Source organism: Anopheles gambiae, chromosome 3 (assembly GCF_943734735.2).
Source record: "Anopheles gambiae chromosome 3, idAnoGambNW_F1_1, whole genome shotgun sequence".
Taxonomy (NCBI): domain Eukaryota; kingdom Metazoa; phylum Arthropoda; class Insecta; order Diptera; family Culicidae; genus Anopheles; species Anopheles gambiae.
In genome coordinates, this window is record NC_064602.1 from 96,701,862 (window position 1) to 96,728,008 (window position 26,147).

Genomic DNA, 26,147 nt, shown 5'->3' on the forward strand with positions numbered 1-26,147 from the left:
ATCCGTGAAGGGACTGACAAGCTTAAAGCTTTAGGCAAGTTTTTGGATTTCAGAAATTCCTCCCTACCTGTATGAGTTTTAAGAAAGAAAATTCAGATGTTTAAAACGTTTTGGGCAAAACAAAACGCCACTAAACCGTTTTCTCCACAAACATCTCCCTTGAGTAAGTATCCCATTTTGCATTACACTTTTCCCTATCGACCCCCGTTTGGTAAATGTGATGAACATCGAGAGCAAAGTCATAAAAAACTGCCGTACGAATAACGAGAAATTGCCAACAAAAATGGTGTCTATTACATATTTGCCACTTTCCATCCGGACACTTGCCAGACGTTTCACCTTCGATGTACGTCAAGCAGCGGCAAAATCCCTTTAGCATCCGTCCCCAGCGCTCACTGTGACACGTCGCGGGCGTGTGTCGGCCATACCGAAGGAACCAATCTGCACCAGCCCCAGCCCGGGAAGCCTTTCCCATTCGGGCAGGTAATGGGTTTTGGTGAGCTTTTTTCTCGTCCCAAAAATGCCGAAATTCGTTTCCACCTGCGACGAACCAAGCGAACCGTGGCCCGCACAAATGAAGTCGCAATAAAACTTGACAGCTGTCACCCACCAGCACCACAACCGGCCGGCAACGTCCCAAGACGTCTCCCGACAGTAAAAGTGCCAGGCAACGTGGGGCAATGTCCCCATTACAGTAGGGCTTTCCATGGCTGCTCTCGGTAAACAAATCACGTACGCGACCAGAACGACACCAGGACGACTTTGCGAGGCCCCGACATCGAACACGAAATTTCACATTTACGCGTGCAAAGCGAAGATGCGCTGAATTTTATATTCGTTTACATTTTATTTACCCCCCGGTAGGCCATTTTCTGCCACCCCTCGCGTTTCCGTGTCGTAGGCCCGAGATTTGCATTCCAAGGCAATTTTTCCGCGGTTGCAAACAGCACACAAAAAAGAGTAAAAGTAAGTGTGCTGTCGCTGTGTGTGTGTGTGTGTGTGTGTGTGTGTGTGTGTGTCCCACATTTGTGCTCTACAACGCTGCCGATGTCCCAGGGAAATGGAAAATCCTTCAACCTTTGGAGAGGTGCAAAGGGCGCGAAAAGAAAACACAACTTCACTCGGGCAGAAGGTGTAATTTCCTTGATGCAACAAAGTGAAAGAATGGCCACGGCAGCAAGGGTAAATGATGTTGCCTGCGTACTCACCTGAGTTGTGGGATACCCTACGCCATAAGCACCTACACACCATATATCGCTCAAGTACGTTGAACCGAGTCCTGCTACGGTGGTTGGTATGGAGATATTTTAGCACTCGGCTCCGGAGCTCGGTACAGCTAAAAGTACTCAACGGCAACGGTCTAATGCCAATGTTCTGCCATCTCCAGAGTGCTGCTGCTGCTGCTGCTGCTTCAGTCGAGGCAAGTTTTACGCCCGACATGAAATTTTCTCACCGCTTAATAATTCAGCGTCTTCCAGTCCTTTGCCCCGTACATTCGTCCATAGACAGCAAAAGCAAAGCGCAGCACACGGAAGAGTCGCCCCAAAAACTGTATCTTTGTTGCACAGTAGTGGTTTTACTGGTGGCACGAGAAGGAACCCCTATCCGTTGCTTATTTGAAACCTTGACGTATCGCCACCAATCGACCGGTTAACCCTTGAGCTGACGGGAGGCTTGCACATAAGAGCAAATTTCCACACAGCCATCTGATGCTGTTGCCTTCAAACTTCAAGTCTTCCTTCCCTGGCTACCTGTGCTACTCGAAAAATCGATGACCATCCTCTTATTCTACTCGACTCGACACACTCACTCCAATACGGTTGTGGTACGGTCCGAGGGAAAACTTTTCGCCCTGCTTGCCTATTCATAACCGATCACTCAGCCCGAATTCCAACAGATGCTTCAGGTCGCGCCCGCCGCCCAGCAATGCAAAACTTTTCACGAATGTGCTGAGAACCGAGCAGCTGCGCAACTATTATTGGAGGACTGCTGTGCTCTGTTAGAATTCCTGTTCTGGTTGTGCAATTATAACTCATACATGGGAGGTTTAGCAGGGATGGGCAGCACGTGTGGAGTGTCAAGTGGAGTTTCGCGAATATGTTGGGTTGCATGCCGCGGAGGGTCGATTGTTTCAGCCACTGTAGCGCTGTATGAAAGCGAACCCTTATCAACTGGTCGATGAAAGCTTTCTTTTTACAGCAAAAAACAAACCCCTTTTGCCCATTAATTACTCAACGTGCCCCAACATCAGAAGTTCGCGGCGATAACATGAGTCCAGTCCCGGAAAAATTCCACTCCCATTCCACCGAAAAACCACTGAAGTACGTTGGGGTGTACGTGCCAAAAACTGTACCTACTGCAAGGCTTTTTGCCAGCTCCCAGGGTCAGCCGATCGACGAATTCGAATACGCGGTTCGACAGGAGAGGAACTGTATCTTCGGAACGACTTAAATCGCCAGGTCAGGTTCTCGATCGAAAGGCCCCGATAAGTCACGTCCGTACCAGACCGGGCAGACCCCGGGCGAACAGCCAGACACGTACCGGGTTTTGATAGATAGACGGCCGCCGTTCGCTATTTGCTTCCCGGCCATTGCTCCAAATCTTCTCCGGGTGCGCGCGTGTGTGAGGAAAGTCCGAAAGCGCATGACATTCACATTTCGCTATTTTGTGCACGTTTTTTCACACTTCTCTCTCGCCCTCTAAGGTCGATATATTTCGCTTCGATGGCCTACTCTTACCCAGTTCCCGACCCGACAGCATCGCCGGTGCCGTGGAACAAGCAACTCACAACACGGGGCGATTTGTTCGGCCGAGAGCACGGTCTACAATAATCGCTCCAATGACGGATAAATGTGATTCCTGCACGTTCTAGCCCTTCGGGTGAACAAAAATATATATTCGAAGCGTTAAGAAGGGGCGGTGTGAGGTCGTGGCAAGTTAGTCGGAACACCAAAATGCATGCCAAACACGAGATTTTACCGCTAGTCCTCACGACTCCCAACCATCCCCCAGCAGTGCCTGGGTTGAAGACGGGAAAACATCTTGAGCTAACGGCGGCAAACATGTACACGCCTACGAACAGATAAAATCAAATCCCAACAACATTGCCCAAGACGGTACACAAAGGGGGAGTACACACACTTCCCCGTCGAAACAATCCTTTTGGTGCTCGTGGGTATGTTTCACTCGCTAAAAGGGGGTAACCAGCTCCAAGTCCAGCAATGATAACATGAAATTGCTTAACATAATCGCCTACAGGGCGATCACAGGCGAGGGTGGTGGCACGTGGGCAAATTTGATTGACAAGCAGACGACGATGACGACGACTTTCTGACATTGGGTTCATCGTTGGCTCTGTATATGCTCTCCATCTTCTACTACAAGTACTTGTAATACAGCGGCCGAAAAGTGAGCGGGTACCACTGCCAACGGGCACGACTAACCTGTTCAAGAAGGGTCACCCGATGATTGCCAACAATTCGGCAAAAGGAAAGTTGCTCTTCGCCGAGGGCATACGACAGTTCCAAATTGGAAAAGAATGTCGAAGTTCTCTACCCCAAAAAAAAAAACAAGTCGCATCCACCTTTCACAACGGTACTTTTTGGGGTATTCTGAAGCATATGTGGTAGAGATGGACTTTCTAAAAGCCATTCTCGAATGTGATTGTGCACCAGATTAAGAGGCTGCGTTCGCAGAACCTTTCACTTAACGGTTCTGATCAGCATTGAAATGTGCAAATCGAAGGGATGGTGAAAGTTCAAATGCACCAAAAATGGATACGAAAAATTGTGTTCTTGCTTTATTGCTTTCTTCTCCATTTTCCATTTGACATCTTTAAAGTGGGAGTTGATAGCATCTAGGAATCGAGATGCCCATTCTACAACTAATTCAATTTGGCGACATACACTTACCTCTTATCAGTGCCGCAAACTACCGCGCAGGATGCTTTCCTCCTTTGCCCGGAACTTCGACACCGCTACCTGCTTGGCCACTTGTCACACGTTATCTGTCACCTCTCGGCACACACACACGCTCTGATGGTTTGCTTCCTATTACACACGATAATACCGTTGGGATTAAATATGATATGATACTACGGGGGAGGGGATTTTTCTGTTGTTACTGTTGCTACTCCTGCCTACCATCAGCCATCGAGCTTTTATTGGAGGTGAATCGCTTCTTCACCGCTAGGCTAGAGCCTCCCTATTCCTACCACACACACAACCTACAAACACTAAGTGGCGACCTTTCTGAGGTTATGTCAAGCTGTTGCCCACACACACATACGAGCGACTCGCCGAGCAACCGGTTTCTCTTTCACTTTACACTTTTGCACACAAATCGCTCTCGTCGGTGCTGCAACCTTTTGACATTTTTGCCGTCATAGCGAAACGGAACCGACTAGACCCAGGGTGTGTTGTGATGAGGGTGAGATCTTCAACTTTGAAATGGGTGGTGCAGCTAAGGCGCGAGACGCAAGAGACGAGACTTTGATCGCAACAAAAGGCGTCTCGTGGATGTTGGGATGCCTCCACTGTCGGTTGGAGTCGTCTTTAGTCTTCCGCTGTTTTTTTGTGTGTGTCATTGCTGTGTTCTTGGCTATCCAATTCATTATTGACTGCAGGTGGTATCTGACACCGCTTCGGGGGCGTCCTAGAGACGGTGGTTCACCTTTGCAATAAGATATCGCTTGGGTAGAATTCTATCATTGACATCAACGCAACTGTGTCAGAACATTGCTCAATCTCTTGTGTACCGTTGAAGATGTAACCTGCGGCATATCTTAGGCTACCTTCAACTCCTCCCATCTAAACATTCTCAAATTAAAATTTCTTTGAATTTCTTAGAACTGTCGCTGTCTGTTCGATCTCAAAACTCCAAGGATGAACAAGCAAAAAATACCCAGAAAGCTGTTGTTTTACACGATCTCCAGACAAGGCCCCGCGGGAATACTGAAAGGAATCAAAACTTTCAAGACGACGGTTGTAAAGCAAGCACACAGTGTACACACAACACGAAGACTACCACCTTTACCAGGAAAGCACAAGCTAAATCTTTCCCTGCCCGAGACAATCTTTGCCTTCGCCGAATGTCGCCAACCGAGATCTTGGAAGATGCTTCGCAGGGCACGCAAATTTCGGTTCCCAGGAACAAACGTTCAACTTCCCGCAAACTTCCCGTGCGTGCCTTGTGGGGAAACCCATGTACATAACATGTTCCAGTACGGTACATGCAAAGGGTAGTAGTAAGTGCTGCACGGTTCCACCGTTCACTCTACCGACTCTCCAGAACTCCGGCCAACACAATGTTTGTGCTTTTTTTGTTGAGGGGAAACCGCCACTTAATGTTCCTTGTATCCTTTGCAAACAACACGTGTAGTGGGAAAAGATGTAGAAATTTGGGATGTAACTGGGACGATGGGAGTTCCACAAAACCAGGTACGCACACACCTACTCGCGCAAAGAAGGTCATACGCAAACAACGGCAATAATACACGGCCTGCGAACCGCCAAACCAAAGCAGGCCTCGCAACTAACCGTCCAAAAATTATCGATTACTTCCCGCACGAAGCCCTCTCCGTTACCGTTTGCTTCCCCTTTGGCTTCACCTGTTTGTGCGAAGAATTGTGAGGCAACGTGTTACGTTGCGTTTTTGGGGTGGCGCGTGTTCGGGCCATGCTCCCTCTACAGAGAACAACCTGCAAAAAGCGAACCAATAAATTGGGAATAGATAACGGGTTCCGCCGCAGTGAAGAACGGCGCAAGAAGCGCTCGGGGAGTTCTTCATAGCCCCGCGAATCGGCCTGCGCTTAAAGGCCCCATCATCATCAAAGTAGAGAGAGAGGGTGAAACGTCAGAATTACAGAGGTACAGTAGGTCGCGTGGTGTTTTTGACCATCACAGTAGGCCTCATCTGTGCCTCATCTCTCTTGGGGAAGACATTCTTCTGTATCCTTGGCAACAGAACAGAAGCTTCAACAAAGTATAGTGGGTCACCGCCGAGGGAGCATCACACGAAGTGATTCCCCGTAATTTGCACTGCCTTCTTATTAGGTCACAACTCTGGAACAGCAATCGTAATCCAAGACTGCCCAAGTCGGCCCAAGACTGCCGCCGACAGCTTTCCAAAATCCGGGGAACTATCGCGAAGCATCCCTCACTGCAAGGAATGCTGCAGAGAAAGCAAGGCCAATTCCCTTCTCGTTTTGAGGCTTCATCGCACACACACACAGCCGACCAAGGCAAGAAAAAACAACACATTTTGCTCCTGGCCGAACACGCTCATTCACCTGCAATCACACCTGACGCATTATATCGCTCTCCGTTCTCCGTTCTCTCGGTGTGTTTGTCTTTCTCTCTTCTTGAACGGCCAATCTCTTCCTTCCAAAACGCCACGGCCTCTGCTTCTCTGCTGAAGCTTACACACGCACAATCACGACCGGTGTTCGCATTCACCCCAACACACAACAAACCATCAAACTGGTTCCTTTTCTGGTGGAATGTGTGTTTGGATTGTTTGCGTGTGCGGACGTGGTTAGGATGTTTGACATTTTGGGTTTTGTTTTGTCTTCCTGGGGGGGGGGTGTGTGTGAAGGATATTGGGCTTTGGCGCTGGCAACAAACTAGTGTACAGCCTACTATATCCTGGCAAACACAGTGGCACAAACAAAAGGTTACATCAATCACTCAGAGACACTCACACACGCACACCCGTACACCAATGAGCAAGCTTGGTCAAACAAACACACAACAGGATGTCATTTCGCATACAGTTCTCGGCTGGTGGAGAGCAAATCCCGGAAAATCCTAACCTCCGGAACAAGCCAGAGTTTGTTGCCTGGTGTCAATCGGCAACCACCGACCGGAAGGCACACTTACACACCGTTCAAACACCCACACACACACACACATACACACTGAACGGTAGAGCCACACTTTGTTTTGAAATTGACGAAACGCGAACACCGAAACGCGCACGTATGTTTACTTTTACATTACATTCTACATTACACCGTACCGAAAGGGCGAAACAAAAGCGTGCCCTTTCGCCCGTTTGTTGTGGTTAAACGGGTTTGTGGTTACGATGCTAGTAACTCCCTGCTTTGTACCTTTGCGTAACGTAGAATTTAACACCCCAAAAAACCCAAGAGCAAGCGTTGTAAGCGCGGACGCAGCAACGACACCGCACGCACGCACTGTGCACGTCCGTTCGCTTCGAGTGATGAGAGAGAACTTCGTGCGAGCAGCCAGCCGACGTTTCTCGTGAGCACCAAGCGCGTTCGCTGCCTGCTCTGCTGCTTCATGCGCCCATTGGTGGTTTTGTTGTTGTTTTTCTCTTTTCTCCCCCTTCGTTTCTATGCTGCGCTATGCTGCGCGCACTGTGGGTTAGAGACGCGGCGACGCGTTGGCTAAAAAGCAACAGCGTTTGATATAAAAATTGGGTTATTTTGTCATTTTAGTTAGCAATTACCCAGGCAGATTTTCTATTTCAAGCAAAAACTATTTCTATTTTACGCTGCAACGCGATATAAATGTAAATTCCAGCCATTTCGCACGGATACTTTCGGTTTGCGTTTAACGAAACATACGTCACCTGGCTACATTTGTTTAACGAAGCTTCATTTGCAGGGGTTGCTGTAGCTTTCGGAAATAGAAACATTTCAATATTTTTTTTTTTCAAATTATATAGTGAGGTATGCGACTTTCTGGTATTAAAACGAAAAATCTTCTGCATTTCTTATGATCTTACATACTCCACTTCTTATTATATATTTTTCTTCTCCTCACATCCTTCTTTTTATATTCTTCTTCTTCTCGTTATCTATCACATTCTTCTTTTTTTTTTTGTAACAAAACACTTAGTTGGTCTATACCCTTCAAAGTTACTTTTATGCTTACTGATTAAAAAATAAGATTAGTTTGTTAGATTCAATAACATTGGACTACGATTAAAATTTTTCTAATCCAATATTAACACGTGACCAAAGGAAAAACCCGGATCATTTCAATATTTCAAATTCAAACCTCTGTAGATACATTTTACGGCTTAAACTAAAAAATACAAGGATTCGAATGAAATATAACATAATCTGCTAATAAACAAAGCATTTAAGATCACTTGATCGCTAAAACAAACAACTCAAATAATCCTTCAATGTCTTTTTTAATATAATATAATTTTTACCACGAATTTTTTAAACGCTTATGTTTGAATAAATTCTCAAACAATCTGCTCCTAAAGCAAGAGAATCTACTTCAAGTCGATCATTACTTCTTTTTTTTAATAAATACATTCCATATTTCCCGATTTACTAAAACAAGTATAATGCCATTGTTAGACGAAACAATAAACCAACAATATCACGTGCTAACGATTTTGTAACAAATTTCCGTCGATTCGTCCTCCTTCATTATTACCGTTCTAAGTAAAAGGGGGCAGTGCCCTGGGTACTCCCCAGCGATTAGTTTCCATGATCAAATAGGTTACAAATATGTTTTTCCAAACTGCCGGTAATCATCAGTTTTTTTTTCTCTGTAGTCTCTCTTTCTCTCTCTCTCTCTCTCTCTCTCTCGCTCTCCCCGAACTTAACGATAACCCTTGTTTGCACAAAGTCCATTAATACGAAGTGCGAGGGTGGTGGAGCATAGCAAAGCAAAGCAAAAAAAACGCACATGAGTCTCCGATGTGTATGTGTGGCTCGCGCACGCTTCTAGATGTGTGTGAGCGGTGAGCAAAAGCTTCAAAAATCAATACTCCCAGTTTTTCCATCTAGCGGGAAAAACTGCTGCTGCTGCTCGTGAATGAATCCCTGCCCCCTGTTTGGGTGGGGATGGGTAAGGTAGCGGTAGGTAAGGTGAGCGTAACGGCCAGCCGAGAGCCAGCCAGTAAGGTAAACGTTCCACTACTGGGAAGCGCGCGCGAGAGAGAGAGAGAGCGCCAAGTGAGCGCGAATCTTCGAACATGCGCCCTCAGTGTCGCCTAGGATTTTTCCTCCACCGTAACACACATTGAATAACAAAACCCGCTGGTGTGCAGTGGTGGCCGTGCCGTCGTCTATTCGGCCCTCCCTGTGTTTGGTGAGTGTGGCCAGGGCCTTCCTCCCATTCTTCCCCCCTCCTTCGGTTTTATATAGACAGCTCCCGGAGTGGTGTGTTTCCTTCGGCTGGTTCGGGTTTTCCCTGCTGGAAGAGACAAGACAGACGCGCACACACACACACAGAGACAGGTTCGCGCGCGCATCCAACACGACGACACTGGCCTGGCCTGTGTGAGCAGTGTGTTGCAAGCGAAACCTCCCGGAGTCAGCCTGGAAGGCAGTAGCAGCAGCAGCAACGGCAGAACCAAACACGCCACGGGCCACAGCAGAGGCCGTTGCGCCCCAGAGGGTATAGTGTGCACCAGTGAATTGATTTCTGCGTCGTCCAGTGCGCGATCCATGCCACCGTGGCCTTCCCATCCGTGCAGCAGGAGCTCGTTTGTCAGTGGATTGGTCTGTGGGAGGAAGAAAATCTCAGTGCTCAGGTTGGAAAATTCTGTTACAGCGTGCGGTTTGCTCCCAGCAGTGAGGAAAGGTGGCTTGTGCGACACTGTGCAATAACTGTGCCTGTTCTGGTGCTGGTGGGAGTTATCGTTCTCGTGTGAAACGGTCGTTAAAAAGCGTTGTCGATGGTGAAACGGGGCCTGGGAGCTCAGGACCTCCGCGTGTTAAATCCTTGAACAGAGGAGGAGAGAGACGAATCCTTTACCGACCTGCAAGTGGCACATAAAGTACCTCAAATCCCTCCCCCCTGCTTAGTTCCAAGTAACCAGGGCACAAGTAATGCTCTCTTAATCCAGGGGAAAGGCTTTAAGACCGAGCAACCGCTCCAGGATAGCCAGGAATTGGACGCGTAGAATTACTACCGCTGGGCACGCTCTCGCTCTCTCTCTCTCTCTCTCTCAGGGGGTTATCACGGCGGGTGGTGGGGTTGAGGTTTCGGGCTTCGAAGGACCACACATAACAAAAAAAAAAACGGGAACATGGCTGGCTACACAGCAACATCGAGCAAACGCAGATAAGACCCCTCAAGTAGGAAACCTCCCACCAACCCCACGGTTCAAAGTTATTTTTTTATTACAGTTGCAGAGTGTGTCCTAGAAAAAACGAGTCACACTTATATGTCGCAAGCCACTCGCAGTGAGTGGGTGGGCCTATGTCTCTGTGTGTGTGTGTGTGTGTGTGCATAATTATGTGGATGGGTGGATAGGCAGGCAATCAGATAAAGGTAGCTAAGTGTATTACATCAAAATTCGTGCTCCAGGACCCTTGAAGCGCTTGTCCAACCCCGACGAGCTCAAGTGGCCGCGCGCACTGTCTCTGTGTGTGTGTGTGTGTGTGCATGTGTGTTTATAGCGAGCGTGTGTTATTGTAGTGTACCGAAGCAGCAAATGTCCTGCAGGCCTGGATGGTTGCTTCTCCCCTTTTTTCCCCGTTTTCACATCCCTTTCCTTCCACATCTGAGGCTGAGTGCTTTATTTTTTGTGTTCGTTTCTTCCTTCTTTGTGCATCCTTTTTGTTACCACTTCTTAGTTCGTCGCCCAGCTCCCCCCCCCCCCCCCCCCCAACCACCCCCCGTATATTGGCTCCATTTGGTGAGCACACCAAGGATAATAGTGCCCGTAAATTCCCTTTCTGCTCACCTTTACAAACAGCATTTTCATCACGTTAGGCAACGGTTTTGTGCCGAAGCCGAAGAGTGGGGCAACCGAACGAACTACTGTGTGTGTTAGTGGCTCTCTGCAAGTGTGTTAGTGTACCTAAGAAAAGAGAGAGAGAGAGAGAGAGAGAGAGAGAGAGAGAGAGATACATAGAGCAAATCGCGGGATTCTGCAATGCATCCGGGAGGAAGCGAAAATAATAAACCCCGAACGAACCGAAGCGAAAAGTGCTCCCGGCTGGCAAGAGTGCAAAACAACGTGGTTGAAACAATAGTGCTGCTGGCTGTTGTTCGAGGTTGTTGGAGCGCTTGTTGTTTAGTAGTAGTGAGGGGATCGGAGGGCTATAGCTGATCCACATATGTACGGGTGTGCTCTTGTTGGCGGTGCCATTTCATCATTTGTTCGGGGGGGGGGGGGGGGGAAACGGTGGAAAAAGCCGGTCTGTGGTTGGGATCAAAACCTGATTGTGTTTTAGTGATTTAGAGAAAAAAAACGGGGAAAGGAAAGTCCCATGCTAATAAAATTCTTTGTTACAGCTATTACACTGAAGAGAAAATAGTGAAAAAGTGAAAGAAAACAGGAATTTAAAAAAACAAAGTTGGTAAAAGCAGCATAAAAAAGTGAAAAAGTGAAAAACGGCAATAAAAAAACCCAAAAGGAAAGCAAAAGAGTTGCAAAAAGTGAGAAAAAAGTGAAGAAGTAAAAAATGGTAACCAAAATGCGATAACTACTCATCCTCTCCGCGGTTCACCCCGTTTGGGTGGTTTGGGAAACGAACGCACAAAAGCGAGCAACAAAGTTGCACAACAAGACCAATACAAAACATTTGCAAAAAACAGACACATTCACACTTACACACAGACTTCACAAACAGATAGAACCAAAAAAAAACGCCATGGGTTGTGAGCTAACGAAGCTGGCCAGCAGTAGCAACGGGGGCAACTCCAAGTCGAACAATCTCCCGAGCCTGGACGCTTGCGGGCCCCCGCCAGTGGACAGCCGGTTGCCGCTCACCGCCAAGCAGAAGTACACGATGGTGGCCTCGTGGAAGGGCATCAGCCGAGCGATGGAGACGACCGGGATCACCATGTTCATCAAGTGAGTCCCCTCCCCCCCTTGCCTTCCCAGATGTACCAATGTCCTTCCTGCACGTTTCACGCCAGCTTCCGGCACAGGCAAATCGAGTGAGATCGATTCCTTTTTTCCACCACATCCCCTTCCCATCCCTCTTCTGTGTGTGTGTGTGTGTAATAAGCACCGATATTGGACAGGGCAGGAGGAGAGAGAGTGAGTGAGGGAAGGGAGCGAAAAATGTTCGCTTCGACCACAGGGCTGGGGCGTATTAGTTCCGGCCAGCACCCATCCATCTAGCCGAATGGCGCTCGATGATGTTTTATTTCATCGGTTTTATGTTTCCGTTCCGGGGACCCGCCCTGGGGTTTCCGCACCCCCCCCCCCCCCCCCCCCCCATAAACAAGGATGGTCCTGCCGCCGCTGCAGGTCCTCCAATAAATCAAGCCGCCCGGCGTTGGTGGAAGCCCCCTGGTTATGGTTCGGTTCGGTGGGTGCCGGTGAAAAATTAGCATGTAATCAATAAGCCTGCTCATCGGCTGTGGTGGGCTTTGAATGGCGAGACGGCTGAGACCGTCCTCCGTCCAAGTGGTGTGGCGTGTTGTTGGCGCATCTTTTCTCTCTTTTTTTTACTGTGTCCAATACCCCATAACCACCTTACAAAAATAAAAACGAGCGAAGCAAAAAGGTAAGGACACACACGATGGATGGCCACGCGAAGGAATATCTCTCCCGGTGGACCGACGTCATCGGGTCAGCAGCAGCAGCAGCAGCAGCACCGTCGTCGCCGGGTGTCATAAACAAAATTGATTTACTATAATTCGACTACGGGCTCTCCCGCGAGGGGTCACCGGAAGGAGCCGTTTCGTGCGAAAGAAGGAACCGCCAAGCCGAGGAAGACAAAAACAAAAAGGCAGCAGCAGCAGCAGCACGAACCGTGACGGGGGTCCTCTTTTTACTCCTTGCGCTCTGCTTTATGAGAGGGCCGCTTCGTCCTCTTTTGAAGGGGGGTTTGAGGGTAGGGAAGGCTTTATTTTTTTGTTTTATCTGCACTTGCGTTCGCCGGTATTCCCTTGTCAGTGGCTACGTGAAAAGGACCTTTTCCGACGCTGGTGGGCGCCCATCCGTACGATGGGAGGTCTTGTTCGTGAATATGTCCACACGTTGGTCGGGAAAGGGGATGTCTATTTTTATTTCTCTGCTCTGGCCTGCTTTAGAGGCTGTCGGCCTGCTGCTGCTGCTGCCTGGTTTGTGGCCTGAAGCATTACGGACAGGAAACGGAGGCCGAAAGATGACGTACGAGAAAACTCAATCTCTGCCCGGCCGTTTGTTCTAGCGATCGTTGAGGAAGCGGAGCGAGAGAGAAGGGAGGGAACTTTTTTACACTTTTACCCCTGCGTTCCACCCCATTCTTTCCCGGATCAAATGACAGCAAAGGAAGCAACGAAATCTGTTCAATTTGTTACTGAAAAGAAACACCCTTTTTTCTTGTTTTGTTTTTTGCCTCTCCATCCCGATAGTAAATGGAACTGATTTATGCATTTCAACCTGTGCTTCTGTCAAACAAGTTCAACTTTTGTGGAGTTTTTTTGTTTTGTTTTGGAAGCCCCAGGTAGCAATTGGTAGTTGCCCTCGTAATAAACACCCGTTCGCTGTGAGCCGAGCCCAACAAAACGCCTAAAACTATGCAATCGGTGTAACAGCACTTTCGCATTTAGAATGAGCTCGTAACATGCAACCGTTACACAAATAGCTCATCATGTTGTGTGTGTATTTCCAAAGTGGGAAACTTGTGCCTTTGGTGCTTCCTGTCAATTTCCTCCCCTTGAACCCCCGCCCAACCCTGCCCTCTGCTGCTTTTTCTATCCATCATCCATCAACCTAGATATACAAGCGCTCGGTGCTGATAAAATATTCACAAATCCTTTTTGGCACCTGTTTCGACACCCCTCTCCCTCTGTACTCATACTCTCTGTTTTTCACACCCTCCCACCCCCCTTCCACTACATTTCTGATTCCAGATTGTTCGAGGAGCATGCGGACCTGTTGAACATGTTCGCCAAATTCAAGGAGCTGAAGACGAAGGAGGAGCAGGCCACGTCCGAGGAGCTGCAGGAGCACGCGAACAAGGTGATGAACACGCTGGACGAGGGCATCCGGGGGCTGGACGATTTGGATACGTTCTTCGAGTTCATCCACCAGGTCGGTGCGTCCCACCGGCGCATACCCGGCTTCAAGCAGGAGTATTTTTGGGTAATTGCATTACAAACACACGCACACCACCCTCCGAATGGGGGCAAAAGTGGTGTGAAAGCTTTCAGACAGCATACGACAAAAAAAACTCTCCCCCCCAACCAAAAAAGGACTTCTCTGTGAAGGGGACTCTTTTTTGCTTGAATTTGTCGGATCGATCGCTAATTGAATCATGGGCGTTGAATTTTCCTTTCGCTCCATCTAATTTCCTGGCGTCTAATTTCGTTACTAATTGTTGACCCACGGGTTTCTTTCTGTATTCCACCGCAACCTGCCCGCAAAAACAGCGCATCGAGGAACCGTTCCTGTCCGCCGTCTCGACCACGCTGGGCGATCGGTACACGCAGAACGTGGAGGGAATCTACAAGCTCACCATCAAGTTCATCATCGAAACGCTGGTAGCGGGCTACGAAGCAAGTGCCAACAACAATGTCGACAACACCACCTCCAGCAGTACGCCCGCCACCAAGCTGAGCGACGAACCGAACCGGGCGTCCTGAGCGCCCACCTAGACGCAGGGGCACCTCCTAGATGGCTAAGGGCTATAGTCACCACACACACATACACACACATACCAACCCACACAACAGTGTTGCCTAGTTTTACGTGGGCGAGATGATGATGACGGGACACATCAGCGGAGTCCTCCATTAAAGCTTCTCCATTGCGCATCCCTGCCTGCCAATGTGCAGGTCCTTGGTAGGGGACCTGGACCCGACTCCCGGCACAGCAGCCACTCCAAAATCCTCTTCTGCTGACCAGCGTGCGCTTGTGTGTGTGTGTGTGTGTGTGGTATATGCATACATATACATTATCGAAATCGTCGTCGTTGTCGTCGTTAGACAAAAAGAGCGCCATTTGTAGAGTTAGCGTGTGGTGGGTAGAACTAATCCCGCCGTGGAGGATAGCCACGGCAACCTGTTAGAAAGAAGCAGAAAGAAGCTAAAATGTCCCTGGGACAGCTGAACAGCAGTATTAAGCAGGGGCGAGAGGCAAAATATCATTTTATAGTGAGAACATACCAAATCGGAGGTCGGAGGCTGTCTCCAGCTCCCTCTCCTCAAGCGGGAAACCTATTATCCCACAACCGCTCCCCGTTCTTCTGGAGGCCGGGCAGGTGAGTTTAAGGTATTTACATCCAAAGAGTGACCGGCGAGCAGATGGGACGATGGTGCGCAGGATATTGGGAGCCTATTAACGGTGTTTTTGTTGGGGGAGTTTCGACGAAGCCGTTCAGAAATTTCGATAAAATATTCAAACACGATAAACTAGCCGAGACTAATTGCAAGCTGAACTCGACTACCATCGTGCTCAGCGTGTGATGATGCGAAGAGTGGAACACGTCATGCGGGCGAACTCCTAAGAATTGATCGTACGACCAGGCAGCCTTAAAGTGAAAACACAAAATGGAAGGAGAAAAGAATGTCTCATAATAATGTATTATGATTAAAGTAATAATAGTGCAACCTAGTGGTAGTGATGCAGTGTAGTAAACGAGAGCAAAGGAAGTAAATCCCAACCGAAGAGATGCATTAGTAGATGCGTTTGCCATAGCCCACATTCGATCGAGAACGGAGAACTCATTGTTGACATTGGCGGGAAGAAACTGCTCGAAAGACGATGAACAGCTGCATGGAGAAGCTTGTAAGAGGGTAATTTTGTCATGCGAATGGTATACCTTTAGGCGTATTGAAGGTGCAGTACGATTTGTGGCACAGAATTACCAAGCCAAAGACGAACCCATCATCTGTTCAGCATCTTTTCCGACTCCAGTTTTACCCTGATCAGACAGGCAGAGTAAATCCACCAAGCTTTTAGGCTTTTTTTCCCCGGAGGCCGGATTCGAGACTAGAGTGATAGTGGATTTGCTTCCAAAGAAGTCGTGCATTCCGTAAAGCTCGAAAAGTGATTTGAAGTGAGTTGGCTGCTTTTAGTTTAGATGTACCCTGTGTTGGATTGGAGGGAAGGAGGCGCAAGCAAAGGAGGCCATTACCATTACATAATCAGAAATACTAAGTGATCCTTGTCTGCTTAAGTAGCTTTATGATCGGTTTTATTCGGCCGGTGTCGGTGATGTTCAGCGCGACAGAAAAGAGTCAAGTCAAAAGTACTTGGCAATTTGTTTTCCTCCCCCGAATGTATTGGCAGCTTGAGAAGCGGATGTGCAAACGTTTCGGTTTCATTGCAATTGGTCAAAGCGAAACACACGGGACAGGCGTGTGCGTTAAACGGTATTCATCTTGTTTGTTCACAGCTGTTCGAAATTGTTATGCAAAAAGGAAAACACAAGACAAGAAAATACACACCCAATCGCACACATGCACACGCACAAAAACACACATCGGAGAAACAAGTTACGAGTGAGTGTAGTTGATCCTTTTATATTCGCGTAGTGCAAATTGTCCAGTTTCCGAGCGCTTCAAACCCCAAAACACGACGGTCTCGTAGTGCAAAAAGCGACAGTTAAACGTACTATTAAGTGTTGAATGAGGAGGATGGTAGGAATTAGAAGCAAAGAAAAGGGGAAGTCCTCCCCGCACTAGATCCGAGCTAACCCTTAACAACTATTTCATGATCATGGCGGAAGGTCTTGCCGGAGAAAGGGAGTAAGCCAGTTGTTAGCCGATGCTTCGGGTACCTTTCTCACACAAACCGCCTAACGGTATGCAACCCGGATGACAAATTGATCTTCCCGCCGCATTTGGAGGGCAATTTGGATGCTCCCCTTTGATAGATCAGGCCTTCCCGGTTCCATCAATCATCATCCATGTTGCGAAGGGGCAGGCATACTAAGTAGTTAAATCGATCATCAAAACAAACAAACGATACCCTTCAGAAAAGAAAGATCGGAGCAGCGTGAAAGAAGACATTGATCTTAGGCGCCCTCGTGTCGTGTCAGCTTTAGTGTAGGGGACGTGAGTGATCGCGTCACTGCATCAGAACAAACGGTAGGGTTATTCGTTACCCGTAGTGCAAACAAATACATGAATCTTTGTAGTGTTCGATCCAGCGGCGCTAAACACGGTGTTAGAGCAATTTGCGATCAGAAGCAGGTGAGGAAGAAGAAGAAGAAGAAGAAGAAGAAGAAGAAGAGGAAAACTCGTGCGTAGAAAAGTAGCGAAAGAATCATACTAAAGAAATATTGTTCCAGATGGTTCGGAGAAAAGGAAAAAAGAAGAAGTAGTACAGTGCGGCGTACAGTGACGAATCAAAAGCAAAAAAGAAATATTATACATAGCAAACAGGTAGAAACAGTACTGTAAACTGTAGTGAGACAACCATTGTGAAGCTGAGGGATGAATGTTGAACCATTTTTATACACACAAAAACACCCCCCACAGTGGCAGCAAATTCACAACAAGAACAAGCACAAGAAGAAGAACGCATCAACGGTACACGGGGGTTTGTTTGGGCGCTCCATGTTGGGCGAGATGGTAAGATTAAGCGATCAATTGATCAATCTCAATCTCTTCCCAATCGTTCCGTTGATCGATGGGCGCGCTCCCGTTTGAGTGTTTTGGGTAGTGGTATGATTGTACAATAAGCAAAACAAAACAAAAAAAAGAGGGTGAGGGCGATGGACAAAAAAAAATGCAACGGCAGACAACCGATGAGGCAAACATTAAATGAAAATCGTTTTCCATTTTTATAGCGAGACGAGCTTCGAGACGAGTAACACAAATTGGCAATAATAATTAAAAAAAAAAAGAAAAGAAAATCATCACTTTTTTGTTGGATTTTCCTTTAGGAAAATGGCGAGTCGTCGTACGCGCGTGTTTGGAAATGTTTAGAGAAGCGATAGCCGCGTGGCAGCATAAAAAAAAGAGGAAAATATTCATCTAAAAAGAAAACACACAAAGAGAGGCAGAGAGAGAGAGCGACAGGGGAGATGATACACAGTAAAAAAATGTAGCACAACTAGTGATGCCCGTTTTAGTGATATGAGTTAAAGCTGTGTGGGTTTACTCGTTTTGTTAGTGTATTACCTCTCGATACAGAATCACAATCAATCAGCAAACAGCACAAAACATAAAAATGGAAACCAAACTGCGCCGAACAAAACGTAGCAGCAGCAACAAGGCAGACAAATCACACAAACAAAACCTACACCGAAACCGAACACTGCAGCGATCAAGGCGGCGACCAATTTTGCGCCAAAAGTTTGCGAACGATCAGGAACACACGGAACAAAATCCCGCAAATGGACACAACAAACATCAAGGCTGACGTTCACTTTCCTTGCCATTTTTTGTGAAGGAAGTGATCATCTTCAAATCGAACCTCAACTACTATTTTCGATTTTCGATTTTACTTTCTACCAGGCGTCCCCATATGCCCTGATTGTAAAGCAACAATGGAGCACATCCAACTCTGCACAAAACACTCTACCGTTAAGACAAATCTCGCACCCCTCCCCCTTTTTGGTAGTTGGACACCGTATTTCCGTTGGGATTTTTTTTTATACCAAAAACGCTTCAAATCAAACCCAAACATATAATAAGGTCAATTAGATGGTATAACTATAGCCCGATGAGCATGATCGTACGCAGGGGCGATCGATGATCGTTCCGGGATTGCCTGGACCTTGGAGGGCCCACTAATCTCCCGCTATTCTCCTCTTTCCCCACTAGTAGTACTACGATCCCCTTACGATCCACACCAACCAAGAAACAAAAAGTAATGGCACAACCCAGCAGATATACACACTCTTTGCGTATTTAACTCTCCAGCAAAACTAGAGGCTACACACACGTACAAAAGAAAGAGAAAGAGAGAGAGAAACAAAATCAAGGGTTACGCCGGCTGACGTGCGGAAGCCGCGGGGGGGTGAGAGATCAGACAGTGGACAGTAAACCCTCGGACCACCAACATACAGTATTCCATGGTTTCCGGAAGTGGCGAACAAACAAACAAACAAACAAACAAAATGCGCATAATCCGATTGCATTACCAGAAACAAAGAAAACGAAAGAGAGACAGAGCAACAACCGCGCAAAAGAACAGGTTTTGGGTCGCCAAGAACAAATATTGACACTTGATGCATGAAATATTGTACCGATTAAAGCAAAACAAAACAGAAGAAGAAGAAAAACATGAAAACAAAACGGAAAAGAAGAAAAAAATGATATTGTATTGTACAAGAGTATAGTAATAAAAATATTTCGTAAATGTGCTTTAAACCACTGGGCGTCCGCTTTGCGTTTTTCTTGACGTGCAACACGTCATTAAGAGTGAGAGCAATTGAGCAAAGCCTATGCAAACTATGTATCTAAAACTCACTAACCGAATTAGTTGGACTTCTTTTCGCCTAAAGAACCTTCTAGATTGGGTCAGGACAGATTCGTAGCTGGATACATGACTTGCCCTAGCCATTATTTGCTGCTGGTATTTTGTTTTATTGTAATTAATCTCAAATCTCACCAGCATCTACATCACCGAAAGAAATTAGAATGATGTTAATAAGTTGTTTTTAGAAAATAATTGTATAATTTCAGAATACGAGGCAAAGACCAAGCAGATGATGGCAACATCAGCGGCTCTACCAATAAATAATCCAAATCTACGGAGGCGTGACGTACAGATAGATGAACGCACTTTTGAAGTCGTCCCAGTCTCATACGCCTCTGAGACATGGCAACAGTCCAGTCCGGACGAAAACCTCTTCGTCAACTCGTAAGACTTAATAACAACATGCCCGTCAAGGGTTTAAGCCTCAACTGGACCAAGCTTCCATGCATAGGACTGACTATACTGCTATGGGTAATCAATAAGTCACTGAAAGCCAAGCCCACTAGTGATACAGGCAGTCCTTGACCGACCTCACTGTTATTATGCCATAGAAGAAAAAGATGTAAAGAAAAATACATTAAGCTCGCCAGGCTACGGTAGGTTGGCGATGTTGTACGCATGGAAACGGACGAAACCAGCCCGTAAAATCTTTTTAGGCCGTCCACAAGGACAGAGCAGGCGTGGTAGGCCCAAATTGAGATGGCAAGATGGCGTGGAGACATCCGACATTAAGGTCGGGATAACGGATTGGCAGACGAAGGCGCGAGGACGTGATTCCTGAGGCAGGCCACGACCGTAAAGCGGTTGTATCGCCGGATAAGTAAGTAAGTTTTATGTTTTCAACTATTTACACATTTATTGCACGAATTACATAATAAATAATAACACAAAACACAATACATTGAAGTATGGGGCCGCGCGCACGAGCCGAACCGTGAGCCCTACCGGGAGCCCTGCTCGACCGGTAGCCTGTAACACACTCCCCGGGTAGGTGCGCTCTGCACACACTTAGCGCGCATCGCTAAGTGCGGCGTATTAGTGTGCGTGAGCGCAGTGTCGATTCCTGGATGTCGACCAGCAGCAGCGCAACTGCTACGGCGAATCCAGGGCTCGGCACGTCTACCCACAACAGTAAGTAAGTAAGTCTCGATGCAAAATCACGAAAACAATCATTTACATTGTGATTGTTGCAAAAGTCATGCCCACTACTGTAAAATACCGTTCATCTCAAGGTGTGTTTATTAAGGAGGTGAATTGTTAGCGCGTTTTCCGGGCGCCATCATTGAGTATTGTTATGTCAAATCGCATACAATTTTCTATACCCCCCTCCAGCCCTCCCCGATTTTAATACCGGAGCCCCCAGTATTGTTATGTCAAGTCGTGAATTGTCAATTTGCTCTGAAGCACTTCACCTCCTAATATCCATACACCTTGCGTTCATCTCAAACAACTGTCACTCCCGTCAAACTGAACGTTTGACCAAGGTGTATGGATATTAGGAGGTGAAGTGCTTCAGAGCAAATTGACATTTCACGACTTGACATAACAATACTGGGGGCTCCGGTATTAAAATCAGGGAGGGCTGGAGGTGGGTATAGAAAATTGTATGCAATTTGACATAACAATACTCAATGATGGCGCCCGGAAAACGCGCTAACAATTCACCTCCTTAATAAAGACACCTTGCGTTTGACAGTTGATGTGTCATTTGCCGCATGTTGCACAGCTTTGGCCACAGCTTAACCATCGCGTACTCACGGAAATGATATTTTCCTGCATCAGTTACACAAAATTACAATTATGAGCAACATAAACACACCATTTTTCTTCTTTTAACAAGAAATTACCGTTTTCTGGTGTCTAAAAGCCATATTTATATTCCATTCGTACCTGCACCGTATCCGACGCTTCACGCTTTCATGTGGCCACGGCTTCGATTGTTTCGTTTTTGCAACACGCATTCTGTTGATTACCAGAGTGACCAGATATACCGATTTATCTCTATTCCTACCGATTTTTTATATGCCTACCGATTCACAGAGAATCACCCTAAAACTACCGATTTTTCATTTATCCACCGTCACAATTACTTAAAAAAACCGTCACCAATTGGTGCGATTTTCTCTCGCTGGCGACGTTTTTTTAAGTAGTTGTGACGGTTTTTGACGTTTCGAGCGAGGGCTTTTGAAGGGTGGCCGCCAGAATGCTCGCCTTGTCCTGCGGGCAGAGTGACTCCTCCTTGGTGCTCCTGCCGAAATCTGCCAAAATAATCTGGCCACACTGTTGATTACCACCGACGAGTTGTATTCGTAAGTGTTCCTCCTCCGGAGCTGTGAGGGGGGTCTTTTTCGGGCAAATTTGTAACCTTTTTCGCGAATTTGTACCACTCGCATCCGTACATCGAACCCCCGCTGGCCGCGGCGGGAAGCGGAATTTGCATTGCAAAAACACAGCAAAACCTGGGACTGACTAGTGCAGGTGCAAGTGGTGCTACCTTAATTCGATTAGTTTGTCGATTTTTCCACCGTGTGCAGTACCGCAGAGAGGGGGACCAGTTTTATGAATGAACCAAGTGTGAAAAGTACGTTTTGTGGCCGGAAAAGTGTGGTCCACGCGTTCGTGAAGGTTCCATTTGTTTGGCTGTTTACTGTCGGTGCCGTTCAAAACACAGGAGAAAAGTGTGTGTGTGTTTGTTGCGGGGCCTTGTTTTGCATCTTGTGTGCCATCTCCCTTCTCCTTTGGCTGGCCTCGCATCTAGGAGCCGTTTTACTACTACGCCGATTTTACGCTAGCCCCGTCGCACACAGCCACACACAGCATCATCAGTCAGTCGTGTTTGTGGTGCGATAGCGCACGCTGCGTGTTGATCGAGCCCGAGCGCGCGTCCGCGTTTTGGAAACTGTGTCAAACCCCGAGCGCTCTGTAAGAAAAACATTACAACACGTCGCAATAACTGCAAGCCACGGTTGAAGAAGGGTCAGGCCGTGAAGGCGAAGGCCATCTCGCAGGCTCGCACACACACACAAACACACTCTCTATCGAAGGATTAAGGGTTGGAAAGTTTAATCCAAGGCCTCCTTGTTGTTGAACTGTGTTTGTTGTTGAGGCATGCGTTGCACTCCCTCGCTGCCCTCGCTCCGTGCTGCTGCCACTGCTGCAGTGCGATAAACTACATAAATTATATAATTTTTTGTTTTGTTTGCTCGTCTCTCTTTTGGGTGTAAATCAGGTTGACGGCGCCGCAAGCACCCACCTAAAGGCCCGCGTGAACGTGGCATTTAACGGCCGAGAAGAAGCAGTGGCGCCCATCGCCGGGGGAAAATCGTTGACTTTTACCGCAACCGGCCAGGAGCACGCAGCAACATGATCAACCCGGTGGAAGCCCTTGCGAGTGCGAGCGGTGCATCCGTACCCGCCATTCGGCTCATTCTTTCCGTTCTCTTTGGTAAGCGTTTTTGTGTTTTTCTTTTTCGGTGCAAAAGACACGTGTGCGTACCACACACACACACGCGCGTAGCAGATACGCAACAACATTGCTAATTCACCATCATGTGTGCAAGGGAGGGCAGCCTCTGTCCGCGTTACGAAAAGCCCCTCATTCGATAAGCCGTGATATAACTGCGGGCTGGCTGGCTGGCTGGCCACACTTGCAACATAGCGCACGGCAACATTAGGGGTGGGGTGGCGAATCCCACAAATTGCATGCACACACCACAAGGGCCTTTCGCCATTTCGCGCAATGATGGAGTGTGTGGTGGTGGTGGTGGTGATGAGGGAAGAAAGCAGGTGGCGGCCTATACCGGTCTATCGATTGAATGTAGTGGGCCGGCCCCACGCGGAACGAGGAGACGTGGGGGGGAGTGGGCATATATTTTTAGCCGTTTTATATTTAACGTCTGCTAACATTTATGTTTTCTTTCTCGCTTTTCACTCTGCACTTTCCTTCGTGCGCGCGGGAATGAACAAAAAACGCTCCACCACCAACGACCACGCCGCCGCCGTCGCCAATGAATCCCTACAATCATGTTGATGATGATGATGATTGCGTTGTGCCCCCGCACACACACACACACACACAACAGCCTATCCGATCGGGTCGGTCTATCGACAGCTCAAGGGTGGCGCGACGCAGCGCAATCTCTACATTGCCTTCACCGGCCTATCGATCGTGGCGTTCAACTATGGCACCGACATCTACCACAGCCTGCTGGCCGTTGCGGTTAGCTTCCTGTGCAACACCTTCCTGGGCACGAGCAGGCTGCTGGTGCCGGTGAGCTTCACCTACCATATGGGGTACTTATTAATTGGTATGTATGCGATCAAAAAATCATCCAATTTCTTTGCTACATTTGCTAACAATATTCCCCCTTTCTTGCACAGGCTATTATTACACGACGAGCGATACGTACGACATCAAATGGACCATGCCGCACTGCGTGCTCGTGCTGCGGCTGATCGGGCTCGCGTTCGACCTGTCCGACAGCAGGAAGAAGGAGGCGGACGGCAAACCGGACGCCAAGTGCATTCCCGCCCCGTCGCTGCTCGAGCTGATTGCATTTACCTACTTCCCGGCCACCGTGCTCGTGGGGCCCCAGTTTAGCTTCCTGCGCTATCAGCGCTTCATTGCCGGTGCGTACGAGTCGCACACGCAGAACGCGCCGGCCTACGCGACGAAGAAGTTCCTGCAGGGCGTGTTCTATCTGGTGGTGAACCAGGTCGGCACGCAGTACGTCTCCGACGCGTACCTGATGTCGAGCGAGTTCGAGCAGGAGTCGCTCTTCATGAAGCACATCTATCTCGGGTGCTGGGGACGCATTACGCTGTACAAGTACATCTCGATTTGGCTGCTGGCGGAGGGTGCGGCCGTCATTTACGGTGAGTTTCGGGAATTGGGGGAGATAATTCAATTAGCCGGTGGATGCTAATCGCACCTCGTCACAGGTCTCACGTACATCGATGCAAAGCCGGGCGATCGGGAGTACTGCTCGGACGAGCTGTCCGGCTGCAGCAACATCCGCGTGGGCGTGTTCGAAAACACCAGCAAGTACGGCCACTACGTCGAGTCATTCAACGTGCAGACGAACACGTGGGTCGCCAACTACGTGTACAAGCGCTTGCGCTTCCTGAACAACCGCATGCTGTCGCATCTGGGCGCACTGTTCTTCCTCGCGATCTGGCACGGTTTCCACAGCGGCTACTACATTACATTCCTGCTCGAGTTCATGGTCATCCGGATGGAGAAGGAGGTATTTTAGGCTTTGGTGGTCGATGCGAGAAAAGTGCCGTTTTTCTCATCACGTTTCCCATTTTTCCTTCTTTGCGCAGGTTGAACCAATCTTTGCGCGGAACGAAAAGCTACAGCAACTGCTTCAGCAGCAGCCGCTGCTGCGCGCGCTCGTGTTTGTCGCGCTCAAGTACTACACCATCGTCTGGGCCGGCTGGTGTTTGGTGCCGTTCGTGTTTCTCAGCTTCCACAAATGGTGGCACATCTACACGGTGGTGCGCTTCTCCGGCTTCATTCTCTTCATCAGTGGCAACATCTTCCTCGCTCCGATCCTGCGTGCCGTTCTACCGCGTTCTTCCTCCACCGCCAAGGGCAAGACCGAGGCAGCTCCAGCCGGTGCTCCCGCCGCCACTGCGGAAGTGAAGAAAGACAACTAAACACACACACACACCATTAAACCTAGCACTAACGTACTCTAGCGCGCTGTTTTTTTTTTTGCGCGACCGTGACGCGAGATCTCGTTTTTTAAGAAAGCGAAAATAGGCGGCCTCTGCTCCAACACACAAACACACACACACAGAGACACCACACAAATGCAAAGCCTCCACCACAACATTGTTTTTTTTTTCTCCAATTTTATATGTAAAAACAAAATCAGATGCAAATACGCTAGAACGCGCGCGCAACGAAAAGTAATGCTCCAAGCGGCCGCACCTCTTAACAAACACACACAAGTATATTCGAAGCCATCCCTGTTTCTTCTTGCACGTTGAAATACGCATAGTTTATCGACACAAACACACGTTTCACACACACACACACACACACACACGCGGCTAGCCTATTAACTATACTTATAGAAATGCGCTCATACACTGTGTTGCTTATCGAGATCGAGACCGAGAAGTGCGGACGAAGAAGACAACAACGATGATGATGAAGATCATCGCACGGGGCGCCGCGATAAAGACAAATTTTGCACCCCCCCTCCGGGGGAGTTACTGCTTTAATGCTCCTCCTCTAAAAACTATACTCCTCCTCCTAGCTATCCTTATCTAATAACACTTATTCTGCCTCGTTATCATCTTCCAGCGTTTAAAGAAAGCGAAACCCTTCGGTGTGAGCGAATATTTACCCAAAATATTGTTGGTGTACTCCAGAGAGCGAACTCACACTATATTTACCCACTGTTTCCGACCTATTCAAGCTCGCGTTCAAGCCCACAAAGCTCACCGAAGAAGAATAGCGGGACAGGAGAGAAAGCAGTAGCGCACCAAACCCGTCTTACAAATTCTTAAAGTTGATGAGCTTTTTTTAACAAAACAAAACTGCGATTAATAGACACACACACATCCGGCCGAGGGGATGTTAGAGGAGAACACGTCGTTCGAGATTTGGGGAGAGAGGGGAAAAGGGAGTTAATTTTAGAATCCACGATACCCTTAGAATAAAGCAGTACTAGTCATATTCTTCGATTCGAGAGACATGATACAAGTTAAAAAAGAGAAAATTAAAACGAAACAAATTAAACCAAACAAACAAACAACCTGCTCGATTGGCTCCCGCTCCTTTAGGTAGAAATATCACCGTTATTTTCAGGTTATTCTTTTTG

The 26,147-nt window shown here is 47.8% G+C and overlaps 3 protein-coding genes across 21 annotated transcripts in view; 2 read left to right on the forward strand and 1 right to left on the reverse strand.

Annotated features, from left to right (window-relative positions):
* Nucleotides 1–7,266, reverse strand: part of LOC1280429 (putative polypeptide N-acetylgalactosaminyltransferase 9) — a 60,876-nt gene extending 53,610 nt beyond the window's left edge. For 7 of the 10 annotated variants that reach the window (XM_061658412.1, XM_061658408.1, XM_061658413.1 and 4 more), the window contains exons 1-2: nucleotides 7,109–7,266; nucleotides 3,912–4,049 (exon numbers count right to left, since the gene is read on the reverse strand). The gene's annotated coding sequence lies outside the window, so the exon portion shown is untranslated. Of the gene's footprint in view, nucleotides 1–3,911; nucleotides 4,050–6,878 lie in introns of all 10 variants that reach the window. The other 3 variants (XM_061658405.1, XM_061658406.1, XM_061658407.1) reach the window with 3 other exon arrangements.
* The window catches only part of LOC3291539 (neuroglobin), an 81,121-nt gene extending 61,919 nt beyond the window's left edge, over nucleotides 1–19,202 (forward strand). The window contains exons 1-5 of one of the 7 annotated variants that reach the window (XM_061658438.1): nucleotides 9,107–9,522; nucleotides 10,121–10,265; nucleotides 11,235–11,796; nucleotides 13,791–14,022; nucleotides 14,310–19,202. In XM_061658438.1, the coding sequence (XP_061514422.1) occupies nucleotides 11,594–11,796; nucleotides 13,791–14,022; nucleotides 14,310–14,522 (648 nt within the window). In that variant the 5' untranslated portion in view covers nucleotides 9,107–9,522; nucleotides 10,121–10,265; nucleotides 11,235–11,593 and the 3' untranslated portion in view covers nucleotides 14,523–19,202. Of the gene's footprint in view, nucleotides 1–8,979; nucleotides 9,078–9,106; nucleotides 9,573–10,120; nucleotides 10,266–11,036; nucleotides 11,059–11,234; nucleotides 11,797–13,790; nucleotides 14,023–14,309 lie in introns of those variants that run through there. The other 6 variants (XM_061658439.1, XM_061658437.1, XM_061658435.1 and 3 more) reach the window with 6 other exon arrangements.
* Nucleotides 19,203–21,475: 2,273 nt separating this feature from the next.
* On the forward strand, nucleotides 21,476–26,078 carry LOC1280428 (lysophospholipid acyltransferase 5). Of its 4 annotated transcripts, none has more exons than XM_320281.5 (6): nucleotides 21,476–21,620; nucleotides 22,541–22,756; nucleotides 23,394–23,618; nucleotides 23,692–24,186; nucleotides 24,253–24,557; nucleotides 24,637–26,078. In XM_320281.5, the coding sequence occupies exons 2-6, from the start codon at nucleotides 22,675–22,677 to the stop codon at nucleotides 24,970–24,972; spliced, it is 1,443 nt and encodes a 480-aa protein (XP_320281.5). In that variant the 5' UTR covers nucleotides 21,476–21,620; nucleotides 22,541–22,674; the 3' UTR covers nucleotides 24,973–26,078. The 4 variants fall into 4 exon arrangements, with proteins under 4 accessions (XP_320281.5, XP_061515901.1, XP_061515903.1 ...); XM_061659917.1 differs by having other exon boundaries at nucleotides 21,517–22,233; XM_061659919.1 differs by having other exon boundaries at nucleotides 21,615–21,892.
* The last annotated feature ends 69 nt before the right edge of the window (nucleotides 26,079–26,147 follow it).

Coding starts and splice junctions, on each gene's coding strand:
- LOC1280428 (XM_320281.5), top strand. CDS start 22,675: ATGATCAACCCGGTGGAAGCCCTTGCGAGTGCGAGCGGTGCATCCGTA. Junction 23,619..23,691: donor TATGGGGTACTTATTAATTG/GTATGTATGCGA, acceptor TTTCTTGCACAG/GCTATTATTACACGACGAGC. Junction 24,558..24,636: donor TCATCCGGATGGAGAAGGAG/GTATTTTAGGCT, acceptor TTCTTTGCGCAG/GTTGAACCAATCTTTGCGCG.